General features: G+C 48.0%; 1 protein-coding gene across 13 annotated transcripts in view; it reads right to left on the bottom strand.

Moving 5' to 3' along the window:
* The window catches only part of LOC118509155 (tyrosine-protein kinase Btk29A), a 70145-nt gene that overhangs the window by 19455 nt on the left and 24037 nt on the right, over positions 1-26653 (bottom strand). The window contains exons 1-2 of one of the 13 annotated variants that reach the window (XM_036049397.1): positions 24744-24844; positions 12061-12481 (exon numbers count right to left, since the gene is read on the bottom strand). The exons of 10 other annotated variants lie outside the window; for them this stretch is intronic. In XM_036049397.1, the coding sequence (XP_035905290.1) occupies positions 12061-12193 (133 nt within the window). In that variant the 5' untranslated portion in view covers positions 12194-12481; positions 24744-24844. Of the gene's footprint in view, positions 1-1257; positions 1654-2474; positions 2525-12060; positions 12482-24718; positions 24845-26653 lie in introns of those variants that run through there. 2 more of the 13 variants (XM_036049398.1, XM_036049399.1) reach the window with 2 other exon arrangements.

Genomic DNA, 26653 nt, shown 5'->3' on the forward strand with positions numbered 1-26653 from the left:
ACACTGAGCTGGAGCCTGATGCGATGGAAGCCTACCGATTGGACATTAAAGGGAACGACGGAGAAACCATTTGACCCCGTCGTTGACTCGATCGGGTGAAGTAGGAGCATTCGAAAATTGGCACACTCATAAATCCTATCGATCGGCTGAATCTCGGCCAAATCTCGCTCGCGCACACACAACACAAGCCACAATCACAATCGAACAGAAGACCCACGACGCGTTAGCTCATCGGAGGTCAAATCGTGGTGGCGATTGCGATGCCCCAACCACTGCTGTGGGAGGCTGTAGAAGGATCTGTGATGGGTGTCGTTTGTGGGGGGGGGGGGGGGGGGGGCTCCACATCGCCTGCCGATCGCACTCTGGGCCAAAGGCCCGATCGAAGGGAGATTATGAAACGTGCAGTCGTGTTGCACAAGGAGAAGCGGCAACGACGACGCTGTCTTCGCTAGCGGGAGGCAAAAGCTCGCCCTAGAACTCAGACTGGCAAGCACACGAAAGGTTAATTCGTGATTTGGATTTCCATTCCGAGAGCATCGAGACGAGCTCTCTGGCTGGACATCGCCATCATCATGGAGGTGTGGGAGCGTGCTCCGGCTTCTAGACCCAACGGCACCCCTTCTTAGCCGCTGGCATATACAAAGCCACACGCGACGCGTCAAGGACTGTGTGCTCCCTCGAACACGAACAGGTTGTAAGTTGACTCCCGTGTAACTCCGGCGTGTACCAATGACACCTTGGGCCGTAGTTCTGAGATGATACCCACCGAAGGCGCGCGCGCGCACACCACACACTAGACCCTAGAAGGCTTTGTGCCAAATGCGGATCGCCGTGAGATTCGAGGTGCGACAGCCTCCCAGAGGTTGACATTTTCCCTACCCCCTCCTCACAAGCCACCGTCCGCCACCGTGAGGCTTTTCGAAACAATGGCCGTCGCGCAAGTGTCGCTCCCAAACCTTTACTTGACGACGGTGTGTTGTGAGGCGTGAAACAACGATCACCCGGGTGGGCACTTTGTTGGCGAAATTAGCGACATTGTTGGCAATCGACCGGGCAAACCGGGCTAAAACTGGACGACTTCTACAACACTCGACGACGGGTAGGATACATTTGCATTAATTTGATTTCGAAATGTCCGCGCGCGCTGGGAGTGCATTAGGTGCTCTGGATCGCTCTCTCTCTTTTTCTCTCTCTCTCTCTCTCTGCGCAACTGTATCAAAAAGCGATATTGGGACACCTTGCGTACAGGTGGCTTACCTAGTCTCCAGACCGAGAGCAGCGTCATTGCTTCGACGAACGCTCCGTGCGCACGGTTACGCTTGAGCACTGGGCGCCTTCTTCACCGCGACTCCGCCGATACCGTGGTCGATCACACGTAGTTCTGCCCTCTACGCGGAACTTCTTCGCTTTTCCTTGTCGCACCACCGCACCACACTGAAGCATAGACACACAGACACACACACACTTGGTGGATATTGATATTGCAACAGAGAGCACCCGCACCCGCAAACACACATATATGCAACCACACGACCACCCACTTTCACAACGGTGGGGCGTTGAAGCGGTAGTAACAGCACCAGCCCGGAGCACGAAAACCAAAACAACAACGAAGAGATAAAAATAGACAACCAGCGCCGCGACAACGGCAAACTGCAAGAATAATGTAAAGTAATAGGCAACACAACAACCGCCACTTCACTCTAGCATTTGGGGGGCTGCTAACCGATCTCCGGTGGGCGCCCTTATTTTTTTTTGCACTACGATGATAAAATGATTGCTGATGGGAGGTTTCTGCGGGCGCTTCCCTTATCAGTTGTGCACTACTTTACGCGACGGTCCCAACTTTGCCAGGGTCGCTCGAACGCCAACTACTGCAACTTCACTGTTTAGACAAGCGCGAGAGCCAGAGAGATAACTCGCCTTATGGCTCTATGGTGTGTGTCTCACTACCAGTTCTATAGCAGTACTATGTCCGGATGTCCACAGAAATGTGAAGGAATATCGGACCAGCACTCGGCCGCCAGTGTGTGTTGTTCTAACCGTGTGGTACACCAGACAACGGACGACTAATTTCCGATTCTAAACACTGGCTGCACTGGCTGAACATCCAACTGCACTGTGGTGTATCTCTCCCCTTCACTTTTTTTCCCCAGACCAAACACTACGATCGTCTAACTCGCAGGTGACGGCTACTACAAGCAGGTGCAGTCGTGTGCCCTCACGTCAATCTCCAGAACACTCCCCCCCCGGTTGTGTTTCTAGCGCGTTCAAGAACTTTTATGATGTTGTGTGACACCTCTCTCGCACGCTTCTGACTTCAATCAGACTCGTCCACCTAGAAGGTAGAGTGCGTAGAAGTTGTAGCCGTCGAGAGTCAAGGGTAGCAAGCCCGGTGACACTGGAAAGCGAAAACGATCGTCGACAGCGCGAAGCCACCTTTCTGTTTCCCGTACGGAAAAACTAACACGAACCAAACTGACAGAGACACACCACGTCGTACCGCACGGTGAAGTCGCTCGGTGGAAACTGGCCGACTGCTCACCAGCTTTTACTTTTCGACATGGCGCATTGTTCCACTCGACACACGACGTGTACGGCGGCGGGGGGGGGAGGGGGGTCTAGATATCTCTCTAGGCGCTTTGCCACTCGGTTTGTTCCACTTCTCGCTCACACCCCACCACCCTTTTCCCCATTTCTCACCGGCGCATCCAAGGTGCAAGATTTGGTTGGAAAATGCTCCACACTTGGTGGTGGGAGGGGGTGCGGAGGACGTTGGGCGAAGGGGCCCGAAATGTTGCGCACACTGCTGCTGCTGATGGTGGTGGTTGTAACACTACCCAACACAACAATCACGAATACACGAGCACAGCACAATAAGCGGCAGAACAACAACAACAACAACAACAGCCTGCATTGGAACAGCCCCAGCTTCAGCCCCCAAAACAACCGTGATCGTGATGAGAAAATATCGTGCGTTTAGGAAAAGAAAAAGGGAAAGAAAAACAAGAGCACACAAGAGATGCATCTGCAGTTGAAGCGCGGCCCGGAGCGAACCGAATAGTAGAGCAGAGCAGAGTACTCCCCACTAGAGCAGTGGTAGTGGTGTAGCAACCAGCAAGAGCAGCTCCAAAGAATTGGTTTTCCTGTAGTAATGGTTTGGTTCGCTGTGTTCGCGGTAGAAGTTTGCGATTCACTTCAAACTGCCTTGCAGAAGAGTCTTCTTCGTGTGGAGCGAAATAAATGGCGCCATTTCGTGTTTTTTTTTTTTTGCCCAAGCTCAGTACTCAGGGAGCTCTTACATAGGGAGCTGTGCGGTGGGTATTGAACTGAGTGCGAACCCGCATATTTGCTACCGACTGGGGATAGGAAAGAAGCTATGCAAAAGCGACCATGTCCATCATCTCTCCAGGTCTGTCTATCTCCACTGCGGGGCGCTATGCCTAGCAGGCTTCGACGACGGCGAGTGGTGACGAAAATGGGGAAAGATATTCGAGATATCTCTCAGACATTTCGAGTGCCTAGCTGTGAACCATCGAGAAGCGTTCGAGAGCGAAACGAAATGGAACGGAAATTGGCTTGAGTTCTTCGGGGAAGCGTTGGAGCATCACATCGAAATTCAAGCGCGATATGACACTTAAATTCTTCCGGATTTTCAAGATTCTTTAAATGAGGTTAAAATTGGATGTTACATTCCCTTACATCGCATGCCCTCATTAGCCATGCAATCGCCATCATGTTTCACCAACATTCAATTTCGATCTGGGCAACGATATACCCATGTAGCAACAATGTGTCGCTGTTGCTCAGTTTTTGCTTTCTTTCGCTTTCTCGTCACAGATAACAGATCTTCGGTATTCATCGTGCCAATCAAGCACAGGTTGATTAAAATAATATTACAATGGTGTGTACTTTGTGTGTGTCATGGTTGCACACACGCTTCCGTGAGGCGTTTTTTTTATCAAACTGATTACACGCCATCAATCGACGCATCGTCGTCGTCCGACTCTCCCTCGTGGAAGGATGCAGTTCCGGAAAGGCCCCTACCCATTGCTGCTACTATCTGCGGGAATCTCGGTTTTCTATGCTTTGAATTATCTGTCTCTCTCTCTTTCACTCTCTATTTTGCTGGAACATAATTAAACCGCACCTCGATGTCCTCCACGCCTTTGCCTCACAAAATGCATCGTTAGCATTATGGCGCACTTACCATTCTCTAGCCCTTTTCTAGATGGATAGCACGGAACAAGCAACCGCGCTGCAAGTTATTGCATCTCCGCTTCGTTAGACGGCCTCGGCGTGACCTCTGGGAAAGTATGTCACATGTCCACCACTTCTTGTTTGTTGGTATCCTTTGGGATAGGGGAGTCGGTATCCATTCGTGCTTAATGTCCGTGCAAGCGACAAGTCAGTAAGATACATGACCCTTTATGACAGTCGACACCGCCAACAGGAACTTAAAAACAGCTTTTGACCTTTTGACCTTTTAAAATGAGGTGAGCGCTTCCCCATTTTTCTCTTCTGACTTAAATTGCTGGATATCTGGATAGTCAAGCGGCCAGGGAAATCTGCTATCAGTAGTAGTTTTCCTTCTCCCACGAGAGAAATCTGTTTTGCTTCCTTAATTATGCAAGGTGAAATGATAAACGCATGACGCAAGACTCTGACGTGCGTGACTCTCCTTCCCCTAAACTCCGGTAAACGGTTCACGGAACCGGCGACCCCAAAAATGGGGAAAATAGATTCCGACAATCCAATGCTCCAACACCATTCCAGCACCCCATAATCATCGCGCTTTTCACCGACGGGGTTCGCTCGTTTCCACCGACGAAATTGCCGAAATCGCCGAAAAACCACTTTCCCTTTCACCCTGGTAGTGCTCGCTTTGCCTGGGGTGCCAAAAAAAAAAGGCTAAACAAATGAATGCCAAAACAGCAACCACCAACCATCGTCGGATCTATCGGACCTGTCGGAAAAAAGCTGCTGACAGAGACGAAAGGCTCGCCACCCTCCGCCATATGCTACACTCGAGTTGGCGGTAGAAAATTGGCATAAATGGACTCGGGCCGAGGCTCGAGTGGGGCAAGAGTTCAAAAGCCCTCGTTCGCTTTATCAACCGAGCAGCCAGCTCAGCCCAAAAGCTCCAAGTGCCCACTCCAAAAATCACCTCCCCAAAACATTTATCTCTACCCACTGCTCACAGTGTGTGTGTGTGCTCACGCTAATTGGTATCTTGAGACGTGCCAGTTGGGGCTTTGCCTTTCTTTCTTGCCTCTGTCTTTGGTGCATTTGGTCAAAATGTTTGTTGCTAAACGTTAAAAAATCGGATCGGTCAGTTCATCACCTCCGGTGAAGATGGGAGCTCCGTGTGGCGAGTTCCAACTGCGCGTCATAACGCAACAACACACACACACACACTCACAGCACCCGGTGTGAGAAGTGGTTTTGCTTTGTTGCGTTTTTTTGTTTGGACGCTTTGTTGTTCACGCAACACCAGCTCAGCTCAGCTAGGAACCAGGGAACGATAATCATATGCCCCAAAGAAAGAGAGCCGCGATGGTCACTACTGGAGAGTCGCCGCATTACAACATGACGCATTCCGAGTGAGAGACGTCGACGTAGATTGTTATCGGGCCGGCAGCAGCATCAATTCGCCAAACAACCCCGCTGTCAGCTGTCATATTTTCTTCACGCTTTAGAGTATATAAGTCACAAGTGCAGACAAGAAGAAGCTACCGAACGCAATTACTAGGCTTCAAGCAAAATATGCTGCTTCAACAAACACCATTTACCATCAATTGACGCGCCAAAAAAAAAAAACGGTGCCTAAACGTCAGTTTATCCATCCTAATGCGCCACACCACGGAGGACGACCTCGGACGAAAGTGCGCTGGCACATATCGAGGCACGTTCATTGCAACAGATTGCTTACAAATTGAGCGGTTGGTGGTGTACCCCCTATCAATCTAAATTGCCTCCTTCTGTGCATGCTCAGGGGCGTACGGCGTGCGCGTTCGCAAAAAAAAAACGAAGAAGCTCCCTCATCTGATTTCCCATCTGCAATGTGAGAACTGTGTCGGTGAAGAATCGCCTTCACCACGATTGCAATCAGACAACATTACGGATGTTGTGATAAGACTGTAATTTGGTGGCGAGCGCTTGTCGGCGAGATGGTTAACGAAATTAGAAAAGAGTGTCTTACTTTGCGGTTAAAACTACGATCGGCGCTCGGTGTGTGAAGGTGTCGTAAGATCAAGATCGATCAAGCTTAATGGTGACATTCGCTCCCAGTTGAAGAAGCTATACAAATGACATAATCGGGTGCATGTCTCAAGCTATAACAGGATTGTCGGGGCTGAAACTAGATCTCGGTCGAACAAATTACATGTCCTGTATCGGGGATTCTCAAGACGAGCCCAAGAGATCTGATATCCGACCAGATATATAAGAGGATAATGATAATTCAAATCCGAATCCGAGCTGATGCTTCTTCCGCTCGTCAGCTGTCATCGGATGAAACACATTCCGACCTTCGACCATTCTCTCTTCGATCCGTTCTCTCTGTTCCTATCTATTGTCTGATTTGCCTTCCCCAGAGCCGTTCTTTCAACAACAGCAACCTAAAATTGAGGTTATTTACCCTCTTTAGGTTACTGCTGACCTTTTGCACCAGTCCTCCTCCGCCCATAAAAGAACAACATGGTCCACCAGGTTTTATGTTACTGCTTTCCCGTCGAATCGTTCCAGGAACCCGATGCATCCCGTTAAAACGTTCTCTCGTTCGCCCTCTCTGCGCTTCGATTCTGAGATTGAAGCGACAAGATTGCATCCATCGCTGTCCGGCCCGTTCTTTTTTTTTTTGTGTGTTTGGATTATGGAGATCTCATACAGTGCGCGCTTCTTTCCTTCATCCAGCTCCCATTTAACAAATGCGTCTGTGATTCCGTCCGGACGGTGTTTCCCAGCCAGCGCAATACACCACCTTCACCACTTCATCCTCTTCACATTACACATCTTCTCGATCGACACGCATTTTATTTTGAAACCGTAGATTGAAAGGTGTCGATATCGATCGACCCCGTGGTAAAGCCGTTCGGAGAGAAAAGAGCCACCAATTTTCCAACCCAGGTTCGGTAGTGTGACGCATATATCGGGACGGCGTTGCAGACGGTTGGCGCATTGCATGCGTCTGCAGTCACAAGCGCGAAGCGCGATGATTGATGGATGAATGGGTGTTGTTATATCGAAAGCAAAGCAGCACAACAACAAAAAATCTCATTTCCATCAAGTTTCCTTCAGCGCAAGAGCAAAGGCTGAAGAGAGAGGTCAATGTTTGTTCTACAAATTACCGGGTCCCTTCGAGGTTCAGCACATGGATGATACACAAGACGGCAGGACTCTGCAGCATACACACACAAAGCAGACGATTACACAGGACGTTTCCTTTGTGCCATAATCTTCTCCCACATTTAGGCTTTCTTGTTAGGTCACAAAAGGATGAAACTGGAGTCGTGTCGGGTTGAATGACATCTTTGACAGCTAGCCAGTTATCTCTTTTCGTTAAGGTTCTTAGCAAAATATGCAATATCATCATTAAACTTCATTCAGAACACCTAAGCTGTTACAACAACAACCCTTACCCTTCGTCTAAACTAACAAGAGTTTTGCTATAAAAAACTCAAACTAAGCTATAATGTTTTACGATGCCCAAAAACTCTTCCGCCCCAGATTGGACCAAATCCTTCCCGATCAGCTCCAATAAAAAGCTTCAAATCAGTGAGGAGGAGAGCGCACAAGCGAAAATCTAAAATCTCTAACAAACGAGTGGCGTGCGTGCCATTACATTAGCGCCATACGCCACACCATCACCGCCCGTAAAATGATCGATTTATTGTTTTATTGAGCTCCACCACACTTGTGGCAGCAGATACGCTTCCCCCTATCCTATCCCCCTTGTTCGATTGAGCCTCTTATCAAACACTTCTTCGCGGCAGAAGGTATCACCCCACCCTTGTCCGTTCAATTCTACAACCCTTGAAGGTGTAGATGTAGCCAACTGCCTCAACAAGTCAATCAATAATCACCCAGTTTACAGTGCACCAACGTTTCGTTACGACCCCTTGCAAACTCAGAACGCGACCCCGATCAACCTCTGTCATGCGTACGCCCCCTCGTCTCAAAAAAAGGATACTTCAGGCTACGTCAACCCATCGAAGTGACATGAATTGGCCGGAAGGTAAAAAGGGGCAAAGGGTGACATTTTTATTACTTCCAGTCGGGGCTTTTTTTCGCGTCGGTAGTAGAAGACCTCCTCTGCTTGCAAGGGAACGCACACCATGCGTCGTTACAAGCGCTACAGGTGTTGGGGTTCGAACACGGACCGCTAACCACCGGCTTGATTGGATTTATTGCGTTGCAAACAGCTGCGGTGTCGATGGTGATGATGGGGACGCTAGCAGGTGCAAAAACCTCACCGAAAAACACACACACACGGCGTACACGGAATGCCTACATTTGGGCGCCTTTTTCCAGCGTTTCATCGTTTCGTTCGGAGTTACATCGAAATTTTCACCACCGTTGAACGACGATGCTCGACCAACAACAACAGGTCGAATGGTGTGATTTGAAGGTAGGGGAATGGATGTAGTGGGGCATGGAACACGATCCGGTGGTAAACCTGGTGAACGTTTCAATCGGCTTCATCATCACGGGTGTTACAATGCGGTATTGAAAATGGTACAAGCTCTAACGAGCCGCGAAGCGTATCTGGAAATGGAAATGCGTTTCTACAGACATACATGCGTGCAACACCCGTCCAGCGCGTGTGTCATATTCCGTCGCATGACATATACCGCCGCCATTAACAGTAATTACGCATAGCGGCGAATCGAACGAATGAGGCCCACGATAAAGTTTACCATTTTACGACCGACATTCGCGGTGTTCGAGATATCTCCGAGAGATGTTCGGTTCTCATACCCTTGCCTTTTCATATTCTTCCGACGTGGATTTTGGAGATCATGGACACCGTCATGGACGTTAAACTTACCTAAAAAGAGAAAGATCAATAAAAAAATACAGCATTAGTGCTAGATTCAAAAGACAGCATCATCCAACCCTGGTGCTTCCCGATATAAATTTCCCCTGGCGGAGTAAATCGTTAAGAACTAATGGCTGCTGCTAACGAGGAGCGCGATGAGCTTCAGGCACGCGCACACCACCCGTTGGGATGCATCCGATGCCTATCACTGCATACATTAGTGGGGGAGCCCTTTTATCCGGGATGCAGATGGTGGAAGCCCGCCATTAACCTCACACGTGAAACGTGACAACTGCAAAATGGTGCTTTTGAGCAGCCATCGAAGATCTGAGCCCTGGGTGAACTCGGGGTTCCTTCTTTCGGGTTGTCACTTGTCCATAAAGAAGGCGCAACGTGCCTCATGCGTCGCAGCTGATTGCTTTCGGTCTCTCCCTCACTCCCGGCCCCATGGTTGGTGGCATCCGATTTGCATATCTTAACCGGGGCGTTGATCGAGCGCACAGTGCTATCGATACACCGCGGGAATGGTGTTGTTAAGTGACTGGTTAAAAAATAGACACTTCACACCAGGTGTAAGGGTTTTGTTGGAGAATAGACGAGACGAAGCTGGGATGGTGAAGATGGTGGCGCGGTGCGGTGCGATAAATTTACAGCGATTCATAAAACGAAACTCTAAGCGTGCGGTGAATGGCGATGGGAACATCTCCCTTGATGCTCAAAGCCCAAGTTACGGCAAAGAATACATAGCAGAAGAACCCATCCTGCCGAGATTAAGGAGCCTCAATCAGCAGACCTATTCAAATGAAGCAACAGATCGTGCTTCGATCGCCGTCCAAACGCAACCAAGAAGACACCACCACCTGTCATGGGAAATGAGTTAATTTGCAGCCGCGGTCTCATCTTACGCTCCTTCCAATATTCCTTCCGATGAGATTCCTACACCCGGTTTAGGTGCTCTATAAATTGTTTTTTTATTTGTTAACACACACGCATTTGCTTGGCGCAGGTTTGAAGCATTACGAACAAGCACGTTTCAATATTTAATTTTAGTACCTCGACCACCAGAGCAAGGTTAAAGAACGCTACGAGGAATGGAACTAATCAGGCCACTCTACTAGCAGGTTGAGAAGAGCACGGGCTTTTACCACAGGCCATGGGGTGTGTACACAACCCAGTTGGCAGGATGTTGTGGAGTTCGCTAGCGCTATCGATTAAACAGCGTTTAGCGCTGGCAATTGGAATGGGGTTAGGATTGCGGCCCGAGGACCAAGGCGAAAGGGTCCAAATTGAACCAATTCCACGCGCGTTTGCAGGAACAACCGATGCTAACCGACCACTCCACACGCTGCCGTAGTTCGATATTCGTTGCCACAGGATGACAGGGCAGCTTTTAACCTTTACCTCGTTACCAAAGGCGTCCCCGTGTACACCGGGAAGCCCGGTCCGTGATGTTCTTGCCCGTCATTCATAATTCTAACGTACGTACGTATCGTCGGAAGGCTCTCGTCATTCATTGAGCGTTTGAGTGTACCATTTCCGGCCGAAGTCAGGTGAAGAGGTTGGACGGCACACCTTGTAATGGGTTTCCATTAAGTGGAAATTGTTCTACATTTTAGTTCCGCTACCGGAATATATTTGGATACGGAGGTTTTCGATGCGTTTGGATGGTCGGTTGTAGCAAGTGGACGAGAAAATTGTGAGATCTTCATTTCTGGACCAACCCCAACTGATTCTTCAAATTGAAGAACTCTGGCCAATGTTTCCTCTCAGCCTGCAGTAACAGGTTAAAAGCAATCGTCCACCATTTCACCTCTCCAGGAAAATTATTCCGATGTCAGCTCCACTAATAACACTTTCCAATTTTGCACCTCATCGTGCGGCGGCGCCATTTCGAATGGGGCGCGAGAACTCCGATCGCAGATGCCTTCGAACGCGGACACCATTCTCCACGGTTCATCGATCGGCGTCTCAGTGACTTTGGTCGGCTTCAATCCGACTAAGCGCCTAAATACCGTTAGCGTGGCCACGATTATGCAAAACATGCGCGGTGTGTGAGCGCGGATAGAGAGTATGGGACGGGCCGCGGCTCGACCACACCACGAGCCACACAACCGTGTGTGTCAGCTATTAGACAAGACAACAGAGACGCCCGCCGACAGATTCCGCCAGCAGGCGGAATACATCTTGAACTCCTTGGGGCCACCACCATCACCAGACCCATGGCAAGATGTACTCTTTCTCTTGTTCGGTTTGCGCGCGTGTGTGTGTGTTATGACCACGGGTGTAGCGAATCGACCACCGGGCCACTCTATATATCTATCTCTCGTACTCCATGTGCGCGCACTCGATGAAATCGTAAACCATGTTTCCCGATGTCTGCATCGTGAGCATGGGTAATTGATTTCAGATAATTAATGACTGCATCGCACCCCCGCCCGTTTCCCTGTTGACCTCCCACGGGCGTACTCGGGCGTGAGGCTTAACGGGTCCTAAAACGGGGGAAGACATCGCTGTACGCTTCCAAACCGAACCTCCGGTTCGTGAAAGATCGATTCGCTTGCGCAATCCAATCCAATCGATAGATGGTGAAGGGTAGCAGTGGTGAAGGAGTGGAGAAAAAAAGAGGAAGCGATCTCTCCCTGTAATGCTCCCGTTTATGTAGCACGGCCTTACGACGGACCACCCTTCAGAACACACTTCATCATGGCTATTAATATCAGCAATGGTATTTAGTTACCCTCCGCTTTCGATAATTGAAGCTCTGGAAGCGGCTAATTCTAAACATCGGACCACAGAAGGCACATTAAATTAATCCACAATTACCACCGATATGGGAGACAGGGGGAGGAAGTGTACACGTTTACTTTTATGCTCATTGAACCCATTACCAGACCTAGAATTGCTGATGATACGATTTGCGGAAATTGAAGCATTCACCACCACATCTTCGCCGTAAAGAACCGCGATCTTATCGCAATTAACTGCACTTATTAGATTCTTCCAGGGGTCGGCACACTTACCCTTATTGCTACCGAAGTTCAGCGTTACATTGTTCCAGAAATTCAAGCGACACCCGAACACGCGCATCTCTTTAACGCGTTCTTTCATATTCCCAAGGACACTGCTCTCCGTGAGACTCACGCACGGAATCATCGGAAGTGGGGGATTTCGCGGATGCCCAACGACCGCCACCGGAGGGCCACGAACAAACCTAACCGCTCACACTCAGCACCAAAGCGCGCACACTTCTTGTGGTGAACAATTTTACTGCTCTTCTTTCGCGCTCCGCACACGCCGCATACGCTCTGGACGGTGTTGACTGGAAGCCTCGTTCCTTCGCTGCTTCTCTCCACAACTAAATCACTGTATTAAATTACACAAAAAACACTAACACACACACACTACATATGCTCGATCCTTCGAAAGCTGCTGCCTATTCCACTGGAAAAGCAAAAGCACACAATGATCATTGCGATTGCCGCCGAATCGCGCCAAGAACTACGAGGGAACCTCCTGCGCAGCATAAAGATCACTCGATGCGCTTTGATGTTGTGCTCACTGATTCTTAAGAGTAAAAAGGTAAAGTAGCATTGTTTCTCTCACAAAAACACACACACACACACACAGGCACGATTGCCACTGTAAACTAGCTGCCAAGCGAAACAAGAGTGCGGCAGACTCCCGAAGCCGCACAAGAAATTGGTCTGTCCTTCAGCGCATCATTAACACATTCTCACCAGCACGCCAACGGGTTCGATTCGCGAACTCGGAAGAACACGCTCCCGATTTCGCGAACGCTGCACGCTCATTATGCGGGGATCGGTGTGGGGGGGGATCTCGGCAGAACATGTCTGCATCATCAGGGTGGTGTATCAGGCAAGAAGGGAAAGAGTTGGTTCCGAAAACAGGTTTTACAAAAATTGCTTAATCTCTGGTACCTTTTCTGGTGCTGCTCCGCAATCACGGCCAGGGGACGGGCAGAAAGGAAGAAGAAAAGGAAGACAAAGGTTGGTAATATTGTTCTCCGCATCCGCCGACTTACGCGGACATGCGCATAAGCTGCATATCTTAAGAAACCACCTTTCACAAATCTCGATCGCCTTGAGTTTTCTTAGCCACGGTCCGGCAGAATCTTGCCCGGCTAGCGCTTCAACCGGATCGGATCCGGTTCGATATTCTCCCGATATTCGTTACAGTTGGAGTCCTGCTGATGAAGCGGCTTATGCAGCTTATGAGGTTGGGTCTTCGTAAGGGGTTGGCCCTCCGACTCTATCCCGAAACCGAAGCTAATAAGTATTACTGCTGCAGCAGTTCTACGCGGCCAACTCGTAACGGCAACGTTCTAGTGTAGAAGGTGTGAAAAACGAACTGAGAACTAGAACTTCGACTGCACCACCTGCTCACCACAATATGCATTAAAAGGGGGGAGCTTGGAGCACACTTTCAGCACCGTTCATCGTACCATTCGAGACGGAGCTTAGGCGCGTTGGCCCGCAATGTCTGGAAAGGGGGCTCGATTCTAATGATAATACCCACAACAGTTCGCACTTCACTGTGAAGACTCTTGACGAAGATGGATTGATCGCCAAGGCAAGAGCTAGCAGTAGCTCGAGTGGTTCCGGCGGACGCACACATGTGGAGCGGATTGCGCGTGCTGCATCACTTCACGCGTGGTCCGTCTATTAGTTCCACATTTCTTGACGTCGGGGTTCGGTCATTACCATCGGGTTGAAGAAAATGCTCGTGCCTCCGGTGAGCACTGTCACTGTGACAGTTGGCATAAGGGATCCGTTCCTGGTGTGATGCTTCCCAACACTTTAGGAGATTGACACTTCATCCACCAAGAAGAGGCTATTAGGCGCAATTTAAGCCGGAATGTTCCGTGTGGATGCATGTTTAAGTTTTATGTAATGACACATTACACAGGTGGATGAGGTACACAGTACAGTTGACCAACTATTAAAAGCTCGTATAAGTTTGCTTTCCTCAAAGATAAGATTACATAGCACATGTAAACATAAACTTTCGCTGTGGAAATGGGTGCGCAGGTGGGTAAGACTTGCTTATCAGTCACCCTTACTTTTGAGAACGATCTGTGTCTTGCTCTCCAACACGTGCCACAGGGCAATTAGGGAAACCTTAGTTGTAGGAGTCACCTGGCGATGACGAGCGAGAGTTTTGGGCGATCGCAGCTGCCCAACATTCGTCCCGTTTTGTTTTACATCTTCACATCGCTTTGAGTTAAAAAAATCCCATAAAAATAATTGGATTCGTCTGTTGCATCTTACGACAGGAGCTTTCAATTAGAAGTTACTAATAGATCGTGAGCAGATGTTTAAATATAGAGGGCTAATAAAAGCATCAGAACAGGTGAAACTATTCGAGAGGTGTCTAGGTCTCTTTTTTACCTTTCGAGACTTAATAGAACATATATTCTGAGGATGCCAACCTGTTCCACCAAACATCCAACATGCGAGAAACGATCGTTGATAGCTTTTTTCTTCCACACCAACCTAATCGAACGGTAAAGCTGCAAGATCAATCATTGCAGTTCGTTCTACACCTTCCCGAAAGAAAAGAAAAAACCCCTCCCGGGTATAATCAAGCCGCGCACAAGAGTCCACCACCATCATTACCGGCACCCATATCCCAGGCTCTCGTTTATCTTACGGACGGAGTGACTCCATATCCTCCAACACTCAGCTTGAAGCGACCACTCCCGCCGTACAAAAACCCTCCCCAGAGGTAACGGTGGCCTACTTTCGGGGGACGATCTTCTCGGCACAACCTCACCGCCCGGTACCGGTTTCTGTGCTGAGGTACACTAGGATTAGCAGCCAGTGTGCAATGTGTGTGATGGGCGACACGCTGGCGCAGTGCAGACGTCCTCCAAAGACTGCAACCAAACAAACGCTAGTCCGGGTAAGGTGAGTTGCGCACGGCAGTATAATAATAGTAATGATAATTATATTCATTACCCATTAGGCCGTATAGCTTCACACAGCACAGCCGTACACAGTGGATGGAAGCTGCAGAGGCCCATACACGTAACTCATGTCTAGTACTTGTCGTTCCCCGTCCGAGTTTGCGAGCTGCGGGCAACACCCAACACGGTCCAATCGGCGTGTTGCGTGTAACAAACGGCCGGGAGGTTTGGTTTGGCTCTAGTCTTCGAGCTAATGTCAGCAAGAGCGTTTTGCTTGCATCGGTGCGTAAATTAGTATGCACTAGCTGGAGGTGAGATCTCGAAGCTGAGCGGAGATCGATTGGCACAGTGAATTATTGACTCTAACCAGGGGAGCGCATTTCGAGAAACGTTTGCAGACGTAGAGTAAAGAGTCATTGGAAGTCGTTTTAGAAAAGAAACCTTAACAGATACGCATATATTTAGCATCTCGATCGATCGAATCGCTTGTAAAACATGATCTATCTTAACGACCAATCAGAGAACCTGGCAGACTTTCAAACAAGATCGTGAGATTAGAACGTTATCTTATCCTCGCGGAGTCGGATGCCGTTGCCAGTTTTATGACGCTGTGTGTTTCCATCTGATTTTACGACGAAAACGAAATGCACTCAAGATGCGCAATCTATTAGAAGATCCATTATCTGGTGCAGTTAAACCTCAGCTCGGACAGGGGTCCACGAAACCCGTTCATTTAGAAAGGTTTTTCAAAAATTAAGCTATGTAAACATATCTCCACGAAGACTCGGACGAAGTGAAGGTGCTGATGAATGTGCTTTACAGCTCCGCAACTAGAAGCAAAATACAGGGAGCATCGGGAATTAGTGAACGTGATCGAGCAATTACGAAGCGCGTGGACCCGTGGACGGATACCGGGGCCACACGACGATACCCATCATCACGCGCACAGCACAGAAATAAAAACCCGTTTTTTGTTGTATTTAAAAGACGGTGCCGTGAGGCCTTTCAGCGTAAAACACTATCTATGCATCGTACGAAAACCCACCGCTGCCCATTTATTTCTCGAGTAAAACCCCCATAAAACCCCGGCCAACGGTAACGCGCCGCCCGGTACACGATCGACCCTTACAGAACGCACCAGTCCCGCACCCGGTGTGCGGGGTTGCATCATCGCAACCATCACACAGCATCTAACCTAGCCCCGCGTTGTTGCTGGTGGTAGTTCAGGGCTCCCAGGTTCGGTGTGGCATTAATACTGCAGACACGCTACGCAGACGTGGTGGTCTCCAACAGAAATAAAGCCCAGAGAAAAAAAAACTTAATTGGAAAGCTCTCCTCCGCGAGGCGTTTGCGGGAGTTCTCGCAGTACACCGGCAAACTTGTCAACACCCCTGCGGACCTGTGTGGCTAGAACTGCGCGACCGTGTGCGGTGCCTGCAACCAATTTTATGCACAACGGCGAATATTTATTACCCTTCACCGATGCCAAATCATTCGGACAGCTCTGTGTGTTTTTTCCTCCACTGTTCACATTTAATCAGGGCTCTTGGGGGAGCTGCTGTGAGGATTGTTGCTGAGATCAACCACATCAGCGACAACCACATCTTCGTCGCCATCATTCATCAACGGGCGAAACAGAGTGGCAAGTGGCGCGCGAACCACCGAGATGATTCCCAATCGTTGCGTTTTGTTCAAGTTGGGAGATATAGATCTTTCGCTGCCCTGCGAGTGGTGAAATAACATTTCACCGAGTCGAGTGAGCGAGATATTAAGGCACGATTACTTCCCGGTATGAATAATGGGAAAGCGTTGTGCAGGGGGTGTTGCAGAACTTGGAAGATCATATTGAGATAATATTGGGGTTTCTTTTCTTACTTTGTTGAAAACCTGCATCCAGTTGAATATCCAGTATATTCGGAGCATTCGTTTGAAGTTTCCTTGGAACTGTTGTCCATATACTGTGAAGTCTTTTGACCTCTCAAGACCTACAAAATAAGTCTTACAATAATTCTCTCTAAGTGACTCTCTTACTTATGAAGCTTATATTCCTGACAGATATCTCGTCTCATGCAGACCTGGTAATAGACAGATCCAGCAGAGTCAACTTTAAGTTCCCTGACGATCACGCGAGTACTGTTAAGTTCTAGCTAATGAATTGTAAAAATATATCCTGCAGATATCTTTGAGGCCAGTGTCCTCACCATCTCTTTCAATTTTTTATCACTGAACATCACCCAGGAACAAAGAACGATTATTACGCACTGAGTTAACCCGGGGGACCCCAAAGGAATTTTAGAAAGTTCACAACACACACGTGATTATTACAACTTCAATAGGACCGTCTCGAGCAATTAACCCAAACTTGAAATTGCAATCGCAACTCTCCATACCATCTGGGTGATGTCGTACATCATCTGTCATGTTATTATCCCAAACATGACACATTAAATGAGCCTTAAAAAGGGAGTGTCTTTCATTCTCGCCCTCAAAAAAAAAAAAAAAAACACAAACGCAATGAATCCTTTTATCCATCAAAACCACAACCAACCATATGTTTACCAGTGCAATATTTACACGCAACTAGCCTTACTATATCCTTTCTCGTGCAGTACAATTAACCCGCGACTCGACGCTCGTTTAACCCCCGTGTGGCTTTTGTTCGTTCTGTGTTTGTTTACACAGCTCCACAGAGCAGAACAACAAAAGAAAAACCACAAAATGAAAAATATTCAAATTACAGGTTTGCAGGTAACACGCTCGTTCGCCATACAACAGTCGGTGCCATCGATACTTGATCTCCATTAGCAGAGAGCTGCACGCGCTTATGCAGTGGCCAGAGAAGTCTCCGCAAAACCCGAGACATAATAACCCTTTCGGCTTTCGGTGTACCGACGTCTCGGGTGATCGCATTTCCAGCGCCTCGAAGGTCAACGCGCACGAGACGCACGCGAGCGGTCTCGTACGCAAAAATATTGTTATTATTCTTTCCAAGCTATATACGCTATTCACCTTGACGCGTTATGATCCGTTCGCAAAACTGAGAGGTACAGCCAGCTGCACACAAGACTCTTGGGGACTTGGCTGGGGACCGGACAAAGTCAGAACGAAGGTGACGACGATGAAAGCATCATCACACCATCATCATGGAGTTCCACGGTACTGCAAGGACAAGTGGAGCGAATTCTAGTGCCCGTGGTTGGAGCACAGAAATGTGAGTACGCGCCGCACACATAATGATAGACTTTTGGAGTTGGTCTAAGTGACAGCATCGCCTTCTTTATGAGGTAAAACGGAACGGAACGAAAACCCTTTGCTCGAGTTGGTGTCGAAAGCAGAGGACGATATAAACCGAGTCAGGTTTGAAGGTCTGCGGTTGGTTGCACCAGTTCTGGATTGATGAAGACTCTTCAGAATAAGACAAAAGAGTTATTTGCATACGACCAGATATTTATTTGGCGTGCATCACAAAAACTGGGTGTGTGTGTTGTGCCTACTTCCAACTTTTATAGCCGCTTTACATGTTTCGACATCCTCTCGATTAAGGGGTGTGAAAAGTCATTTCGCACCAAAATGGTCCACTTCCCATTAGCCCAAATCAACGGAACAAACGGAGATAAAGCGCCCAGTTAGCGAAAACAAAAAGCAGGGCTAGTCTTCTGTGAAGATGTAAACAAATCGGGCAAAACAAACGGAAGGAGAAAGCCGAAGCCGAATGTTTTGCAGGCCTTGGACTTTCTTTCTGGGACGGATTGGGAATTGCAACACGTAAATTACTTTTACTTTCCTTCCTTTCTATCCCGGTGTGTTTGTGTGTGTGGCTGTGTAAACTGATCGCTACAACCACCATTACCATCACGATGACTATTAGGGTGGATCGATCGTACCAACTGCCGGAATCAGTGCCGAAATCGCCGACTAAATCGTCCAGCTCTATTGATACCACCACCTCCTAATCCTCGGTAGCCATTTGTACGCAGTTCAACGTACCCTGGCGGAGACAATCATCACAGTGAACGAAGAAGGCGAAGGCGCGTCAGCGGAATCGATTTACGGCGAGTCTAATTTCCCATCTAATCGGTACGATTGGAGGAGCGAAGGCAATGGCAGCAAAACCCACAGCAAAAAAAATCGAAATTTTGGAGCTCAAAAATTAACTCCACCTCCACCGGTGATTTAAGGCGGGGGGGAAATTCGGGATCGGACAGACGGAAGAAGAAGAAGAAGTAAAAAACATCAGGTCCAGGTTGTAGCGTTCAATGAACGATGGAGGCCCTTTTCTGTTATTGCTTCGGAAGCAATTTTCCGTCAATTCCGACCGTGGGGGGGGGGGGGGGGGATCATTACCAAGGGTAGATAGACACTACGACAAAGCTCCTGTGCCACAGGGGCGTTGTTTATTTTCCCAACCCCAATATATCCAACAGCAACGACCTACTTTCGGAAAGGCATTGCGTGAGGCAAAAGAACACTTCCCTGCCACTAGCCCTGGGCATATCTGGAACGAGCGTTGTTCTTTCTGGTTTGAATTCGTAGAACAGTGCACCTCGTCGGCAACACAAAAGAGCAAAAATCGGGTTAGACCAAAATCTTCCTCCCCAAAAAAAAAAAAAAACAGGAGCCCTTCCCAACATAAGACGAAAGAATGGAGTTGCTTACTGGCGCAAAAAATAAAACGCAGCTTAATCTCTTTGGCCCCAAAAGACGGCTAAGTCGGGAGCACAAGGAAGACAAGTTGTTTGGTCAATGTATCCAACATCAAACTTCTGGTCCGATATTCAAGTCGCGATTCGTGGTGGCAAATTTTAGCGCACACGTCGCAAACTCTCTTTCTCTCTCTCTCTCTCTTGTAGAGCATTGAGGACTCAATAACAACAACGAAAAAACCCTGGAGTTTTTATGTCCGTCTCCAACAATTCCCGAAAGACCTAGGTCTATAGATACAAAACAGACACACACACACATACACTCAACTCACTGTAGGTCGGTTTTTTGTGCAGAAATCATTCCACCACCTACATTCAAGAGTTCCAACATACGAGACGAGTTGGGGTATCACGAAAGAAAAGAGCCAAGTCGAATTTCTGGTTTGCAACTCGGGTCCACGAATTTTGTCAGTCCACGAGAAATGGGGTCACCAGACATCATTCGGGAGGGGCGGAGCTATCTCCCTGGCGGATGATGAGATGTTGTTCCTTTCTGAGACTCTCCTTTATCTCTTAGATGCCGACACTAAGTAGAGACGCATTTTATTTTAAAAAATCACCTTTTAAATAATTAATTACTACATAAATCACTCAAAGTTACGATTGTTTGCTTAGGAGCGGGCGCTACTTTATTTATGACGCATTACTTTATCACTTCCGCGGCCTTTCAAAAGAAGCTTTAGAAAATCCCATCATTACTTGGCGGAACCTCAACTGCAAGCTGCCGAAATTGGAAGTGAACAAAAACTTTCTCCTATTTCCGCAAGCGCCAGAAAGTGACAGTGACCACATTTACTGACACTGAAGTCTCGAAAAACATGGGGACTGTGGAAAAAGCAAATCAATTGTACAAAAACACACACACACACACACACTCACAGCTTCCGAAACGACAACGGAAAATTAATCACAAAACACACATACAGGGAAAAGCTTCCATTCAATTCCCGCTGGAAATCCATTTGCGAAATCCGGTGATAATGGTCCGTGAAGCGTGTCCTAAATTTACCTTTTCTTCCGCCCCCCCCCCCCTCCCCCCAGTAACACTCTTTTTTCCATCAAAACAAACCTCACACGAAAGTGATCCAGGGAGGGAGGCACCGACCGGAGAGACATTTAAAAGATTAAGGTTGAATCAAAACCAGCATCGAAACCACAATCGAAAGTGATTTTCCGCAAACATTGCGCCGACAGCGAAATTGCACCCGAGGAAATGAAAAACGATCGCTGGTGTGAAGAGATCGGAAGCGAAAATGTGGAAAATCTCTCGCAGGAAAATCCAAGCTTCGAGCGTGGTGAAAAAAGGGGGATTGAATAATTTTTCTTGCCACCGGGAAAACGATGGATCTCGCGCACTTTTAATTTCCTCGTGCGAACACATGCGCAACACAGTGATCGTTCGATGATCGTTGTTAATTTCTTCTTATTAAGGAAGACACACCGCTGCATTTGGCGTTTTGTAACGCAGTTTTGTTTTCAATTTCAATCCTTTTTCTCCTTTATTGAGTCTCTTTCCTTGTCTTGCATCAGATTCAGTAAGAAAGTTTTGGTTTTGCAACGTTTTCAGCTCATAAACCAAGTGGTCACATGTTTATAGCAATGCTCGATTTGGGATAAAAACAAATCTTAGCAGTCTGCAAGCCAACATGGACACATGATTTGGAGTCTTCAGTGTCTGTTGTCTGCCGAGACTGATGACCTTCAGAATTTGCGCATTGCCCAGCCAGCCAGCCAGCCAGCCAGTCAACCCAAGCCAATACCACAGACCCAAAACCAGTTATCATTATCGGGGTGAAGATGTTTTCGTCAAGTTCTGCAAAACCCCCTTTCCTTCTTCGGTTGAGATGACCGGTTTGGTGAGATTTCGTGAAGAGATCCTCGTCCGAAAAGCAAAAAAACCTGTCTCGCGTGTGCCATCTCCTTAATTTTCGGATGCTGTTGATGCTGATGATGCGAGTTGGTAGCACCAGCGACATAAGGTGCGTGACCTTCACACCAACCGAGTTGTGGTGCGTGATTGGCATCTCGAGGTTCGACGGGATTTCCATACGGGCAATCCACTTACCGAGACGCATTACTCTTGCTTGCCGAGTGGAGCTATGCGAGAGACCAACAATCCGATCTTAAAAAAAAAAAGCCAAATAAAGCACTGCGTAGCCCGTCGTAGACCTCGAATATTCTAGTTACTTGCATGTTTTCTATTTACACGTCAATAAAAGCGGGGCGAGTTGGGATTTATTGCAGTCATCTCACCCGCAATTGACAGGTTTCACTCATTGTGTTGCCAACGCAACCCTACACAGCATCCTACACCGAAAGCACCGCTTATCTTAGCAATCGACTGGACAGCCCTGGGACCGTATCGTAACATCTGACAGAGCAGACTCTTTCAATCAATTATACCACCTTCGCCATGAAGTCGCCATCGGAAAAAATGTCTCGATAATGCGCCCCGTACTTGCTGCGTACGGTGCAACCGTCACTAAAGCCCGAATGCACTCAAAGTGCTCCGAGAGCGATATCTCGGTGCGCCGCTTTATTGCAGATCGAATCGTTGCGGGAGAAGCAAAAAATAATCGGTCCACCACAGCTGGTCAACGACGACAAACAGCGTGGCGAAAGAACGAACCCCCTTAATACCGCAAAACGCGAACGCGGCAAACGATCGTACGCAAAACACCTCGTCCAACCCCCGTGAGTTGTCACGTTTGTCATAGTCCGGTCCGGTGCTGCAACTTACGATCGCTGGCGGCAAGATCATTGCTCAAACGAGATATCACACACCGGGTAAAAGGGGCAACCACCAACAACGGTGCGCATTGTTTGTGCCCTCGGAACTCCTGAAGTTGGCGATCATTTCTCAAAGCAGCAACCAACCCTGCCCCGGCTAATAGGAGTCTCTAGGAGTCGCGTTCCTTAGAGAGACGCGAGACGCGGTCGACGTTAAAAGTGGCCCAGGCTCGGCGGCTCTTAATCGTCTTATAACCTAATGGAGATCGCGCGCACAAGGAATGGTGGAGACGCTGCTTGGTGAAGTTTTTTTTTTTATTCCGTCGCTTGCAGAAAAATACTTAAGCTAAGCGAATGCACGGCTGCACCACAACAACAAAAAATGACCACCACAGTAACGAAACGATCACCCCGAAAAAAAAGCGCATACGAACCTTTTAGCTATACCGAGGTGGTCAAATCGAGCTGACAATTATGAACGAACTGCAGCGTTGTATACGTTGCATAAGCAATGAGTTGTTCGAAGGGAAGTTGTGCCTATTTTTTTCGCCAACTGCACCCTGCTGCACTGGAGACTCAGACTGGCAACAACAACAACAAAAAAACCCAAGATCAAGAAGAACGAACCCCGTGCGCGCGTGTGCAAATCTTATCACCGACACCTTCGGATCTCTCGAAGCCTTATGACATTTTCCGAAGATCCCGTCTGGGCGATTGCGTTTGCGCAAAAGAAGCACGAATGCTTCGGCAAATTTGCATACAGAACAACTCTGGTTTGAGGAGGTAGCTTCACCGTAGAAGCACTGTTTGAAGAAAACAGGTACGGAGTGTCAATAGTGAGCTTCGAACAGGGACGGAAGAAGACACACATTTGCCTACCATTTCCATTAACCGGTTTGCTAGCGGGGTTGCGCATGTGTTTTGCTTGTTTGTTTGTCTTGAATGGCAGAATTTGAAGTGGCAAAAGAATCGCGCTAAAGAAAACGGTGCTTTCTCCCAGCGGTCTTTGTGCTATTCTTGCTTTTTTCTGCTCGAGGACGTATCGTTATATCAGCCATTTTGAAGTTAAGGTTTCAAATAATAATGCTACCAAGATAGAAGGTCAATAGCTCAACCGAATTGGGAGTTCTTGGACTTGGACGAGATTTAACGCGAATTTAATTCTTCAACAAATGGCTTCGTTTATATTGAAATAACCATCATGAGAGGTTTCTATTGCAAAGAGAGCATGAAAACAAAACAACGACACCATCCGTCCGTCGTCTCGCTGACCTGCTGCCAAGAAAACCTGTCCCTTCGATTCGGTGGTGCATCAGGTACGGTGCAGCGCAGCGTTGCCACGCATGTATAAACTAACACCTACAAAAACAAAACCGGCCGTCAGGCCTATAACTACACAGTCGCCTCAAACTCAGACAACCACACACACACACACAGCGTCACAGGGAGGACATGTTTTGGGAACAGAAAGAAAAAACACCAAGGCCCACAGGCTGTAGAGCGCCAGACACAGGGTGAAGAGAATGAAGCCAAGAAGCTCGGGAACGGAAGATACCTGGGAACATTTTTTGAACCGTTTGAACGATGATAGGGATAAGGACGCTGGGGAACAGAGTCTCACTCTTATACACACACACACACGCACGCACGCACTCTTTTCGCTGGTTAATCGTGTTTGGCATAAAACTGTCCGCACACCGCAGTAAATCCACAAACAACCACTTTCTTCTTTTTTCCTACCCTCCCATCAAACCACACCGAGTGCTGCACTTTTGGGTTGGCTGCCTCGCACAACCCGTAATTAGCAGAGGCCGGTAGTTGTTAAGGTGCAGAAGAAACAACATCAACGGCCAGACAAGCGACGAACGCTCTGAGACGGTTTTTTTTTCAACACACTACATTTCGATCACAATCTCACGCGAATTCAATCTGCTGGCAGGTTATGTGACACACTCAGTTTCACTTCACGGCGCAAGAAGGGATGCGGATGATGATCAGGAACGGTCGATCTTAACTTTCCCAAATCGACAATTCGACCAACCGAGAAGAAAAAAGATCTTTTCCTTTCATCCGTGATCAATTTTTTTTTTTGTTTCGCATCGATCGGTTGACACTTAACGCTGGTTGGGCAGGTGATCAGTTGATCATCACTCTCTAACATTAACTCGCTCTCGCTCGTTCGCTCGCCGTTGTTTGCTGGCGTGTCACGTTTTTATACATCCACTTGGAAAATGCTTCTTAACTAAACGTCAAACGTTTAACTTCTTCATGTAGCACAGTCTAACAAACAGATTCTAAAATAAAAATAGACACACATACACATGCAACACAGAAAACAACTAACCGAACTGGGAATAGGACCACCAAACGAAGTGGGCTAACCAAGGTTCCCGACGACGGCAAAGTACGTCCGATGTGTACGGCTGAAATGCAACGACTAAGCCCACAACACCGAAAACCCGTGCCATCAAAACATATCGGTCTCTCTCTCTCTCTCTTTCGCTCTCTCACCCGTTCGTACGATCATGCTCAAACATGATCGCATGCGAACCACCAACACACACTCGTGCAGCCGGAGCATAAAGATGGTCGGTAACTTCACGACCACTAATCCAGTCGCACCAGCATTATTCAAATTGGACGAGTGTGATGATCATGTTTCGCCCAAAAGTTAAGCTACTACATCTCTTCAATGGATGGGTCTTGAAACCCTCCCTTCATCAGCACCAGATTCATTTGTCCCGGGATATCCAGCAAGTCCGTGACTTGTGAAGAGCTCCTTGGGAGGATCAAGAATCGGTGAACCACTCGAAGATTCTTCCCGTGCGGTGGGGAAAAGGAGTCCAGCGAGATCAAACCTGCTTAAACAAGTCTTGATCGTGTGCAGTCTCTTCTTGGTGGTGTACGTAGCAAGTGGGATTTAGTGCGCTCGTCTCTTTGTGTCCCCGTGTGAACGACCAGACGACGACGACGACGACGATGGCCCTGCCTGCAACAGGTCGATCTTTCTCTCAAGAGTTGTGGCTGTGTGTGGGGCACTCAACAAGGGTCACACAGTGAGGGTGCGTTTAAGCAACCCCCAGCCTATGTTTCTTTTCATCGGGGGGGATGCTCTCGCTTCTTGGCTCTTCTAAACAAAAGGCGGAAAAGAGAGTGATCGCGAGCGATCGGGAAAGTGTGTGTATTTGTGACCGAATTAAACCCAATTTTACATAGGCCCGGTTCGGGTTCGATGGCGCTCGCGCTGTATGCGTGTCTCCATTTTCGAGCGTCCACCTATATCTAGCACCAATTCAAATAGCGTGTTCCGAACCCAAGGAAAAACGAACACATGCAAACGACCTCACCGCAGAACAGGTCTTCAGGCGGGGTGTAAAAAGAAAAGCAAACCCCGCTCCCTGGAGGGAAGAAATGATGCTGCATCTCGCTCTATTACTCTCTCTCTCTCTTTTACATACCACGGTACACGCATTAATACGATCAAGTACGGGGTTGCACTCGGCGCGATCCAGCCCACGAAAAAGGCGCGAGGAAGCGAGAGAGAGAGAGAGAGATTACAATAAAAACATGATCTTTCATTGTTGTTACCGCTTACAGCGAGAAGGTGGAAGTAACGAGAGTGTGTGTGGTACTATGCGCGCATGATGATTAAGTGATTGTCACAAATGAACCAACAGAGAAAAAAGTGGTCAGAATAAAACTAGACACGCGAAGATAAATAATAGAAGGCTGGAAGAACAGGGCCGAACATCTACAATCCATTTATCTTTTTCGAGTGGAACCGTTCTTTTTTTTTCAACCGGCAAGGTTTCAACCATCTTGTACCAGAAGAGGTCACTGTACTCGAGGGATTAAGCGTGTGTGTACAACAAAACGGTTCAATTAGTATGCCCTAATAAGGGGCTTTAAATGGTATTCTTACATAGTTTGCATAGAAGAAATTTAATGCCATACATGAACGATCCCGAACTCCTTATGGTTTTCCACTTGACTTACCTGGAAAGAAATTAAAAGAAAAACATATATTAATAAAACATATCTACAGCAGCTCTGTTAAATAAAATTACGAAATAAACTATCAAAATGATGCAATTCTTAAGTCTCTCTTCCCTGAATGCCCAACCCTGAACCCTTGGGTCGCGTTATGAACTCGCGAAAAAAAAGGGTTCCCATCCCGAAACCTCCCGGGTTTTCTTTGTGTCTGGACCATCCTGTCGTCTTCCGAAACAGGCCACTGACCTGCCTGTGCTGCTC

The sequence above is a fragment of the Anopheles stephensi genome, chromosome 3 (assembly GCF_013141755.1).
Source record: "Anopheles stephensi strain Indian chromosome 3, UCI_ANSTEP_V1.0, whole genome shotgun sequence".
NCBI classification, from domain to species: domain Eukaryota; kingdom Metazoa; phylum Arthropoda; class Insecta; order Diptera; family Culicidae; genus Anopheles; species Anopheles stephensi.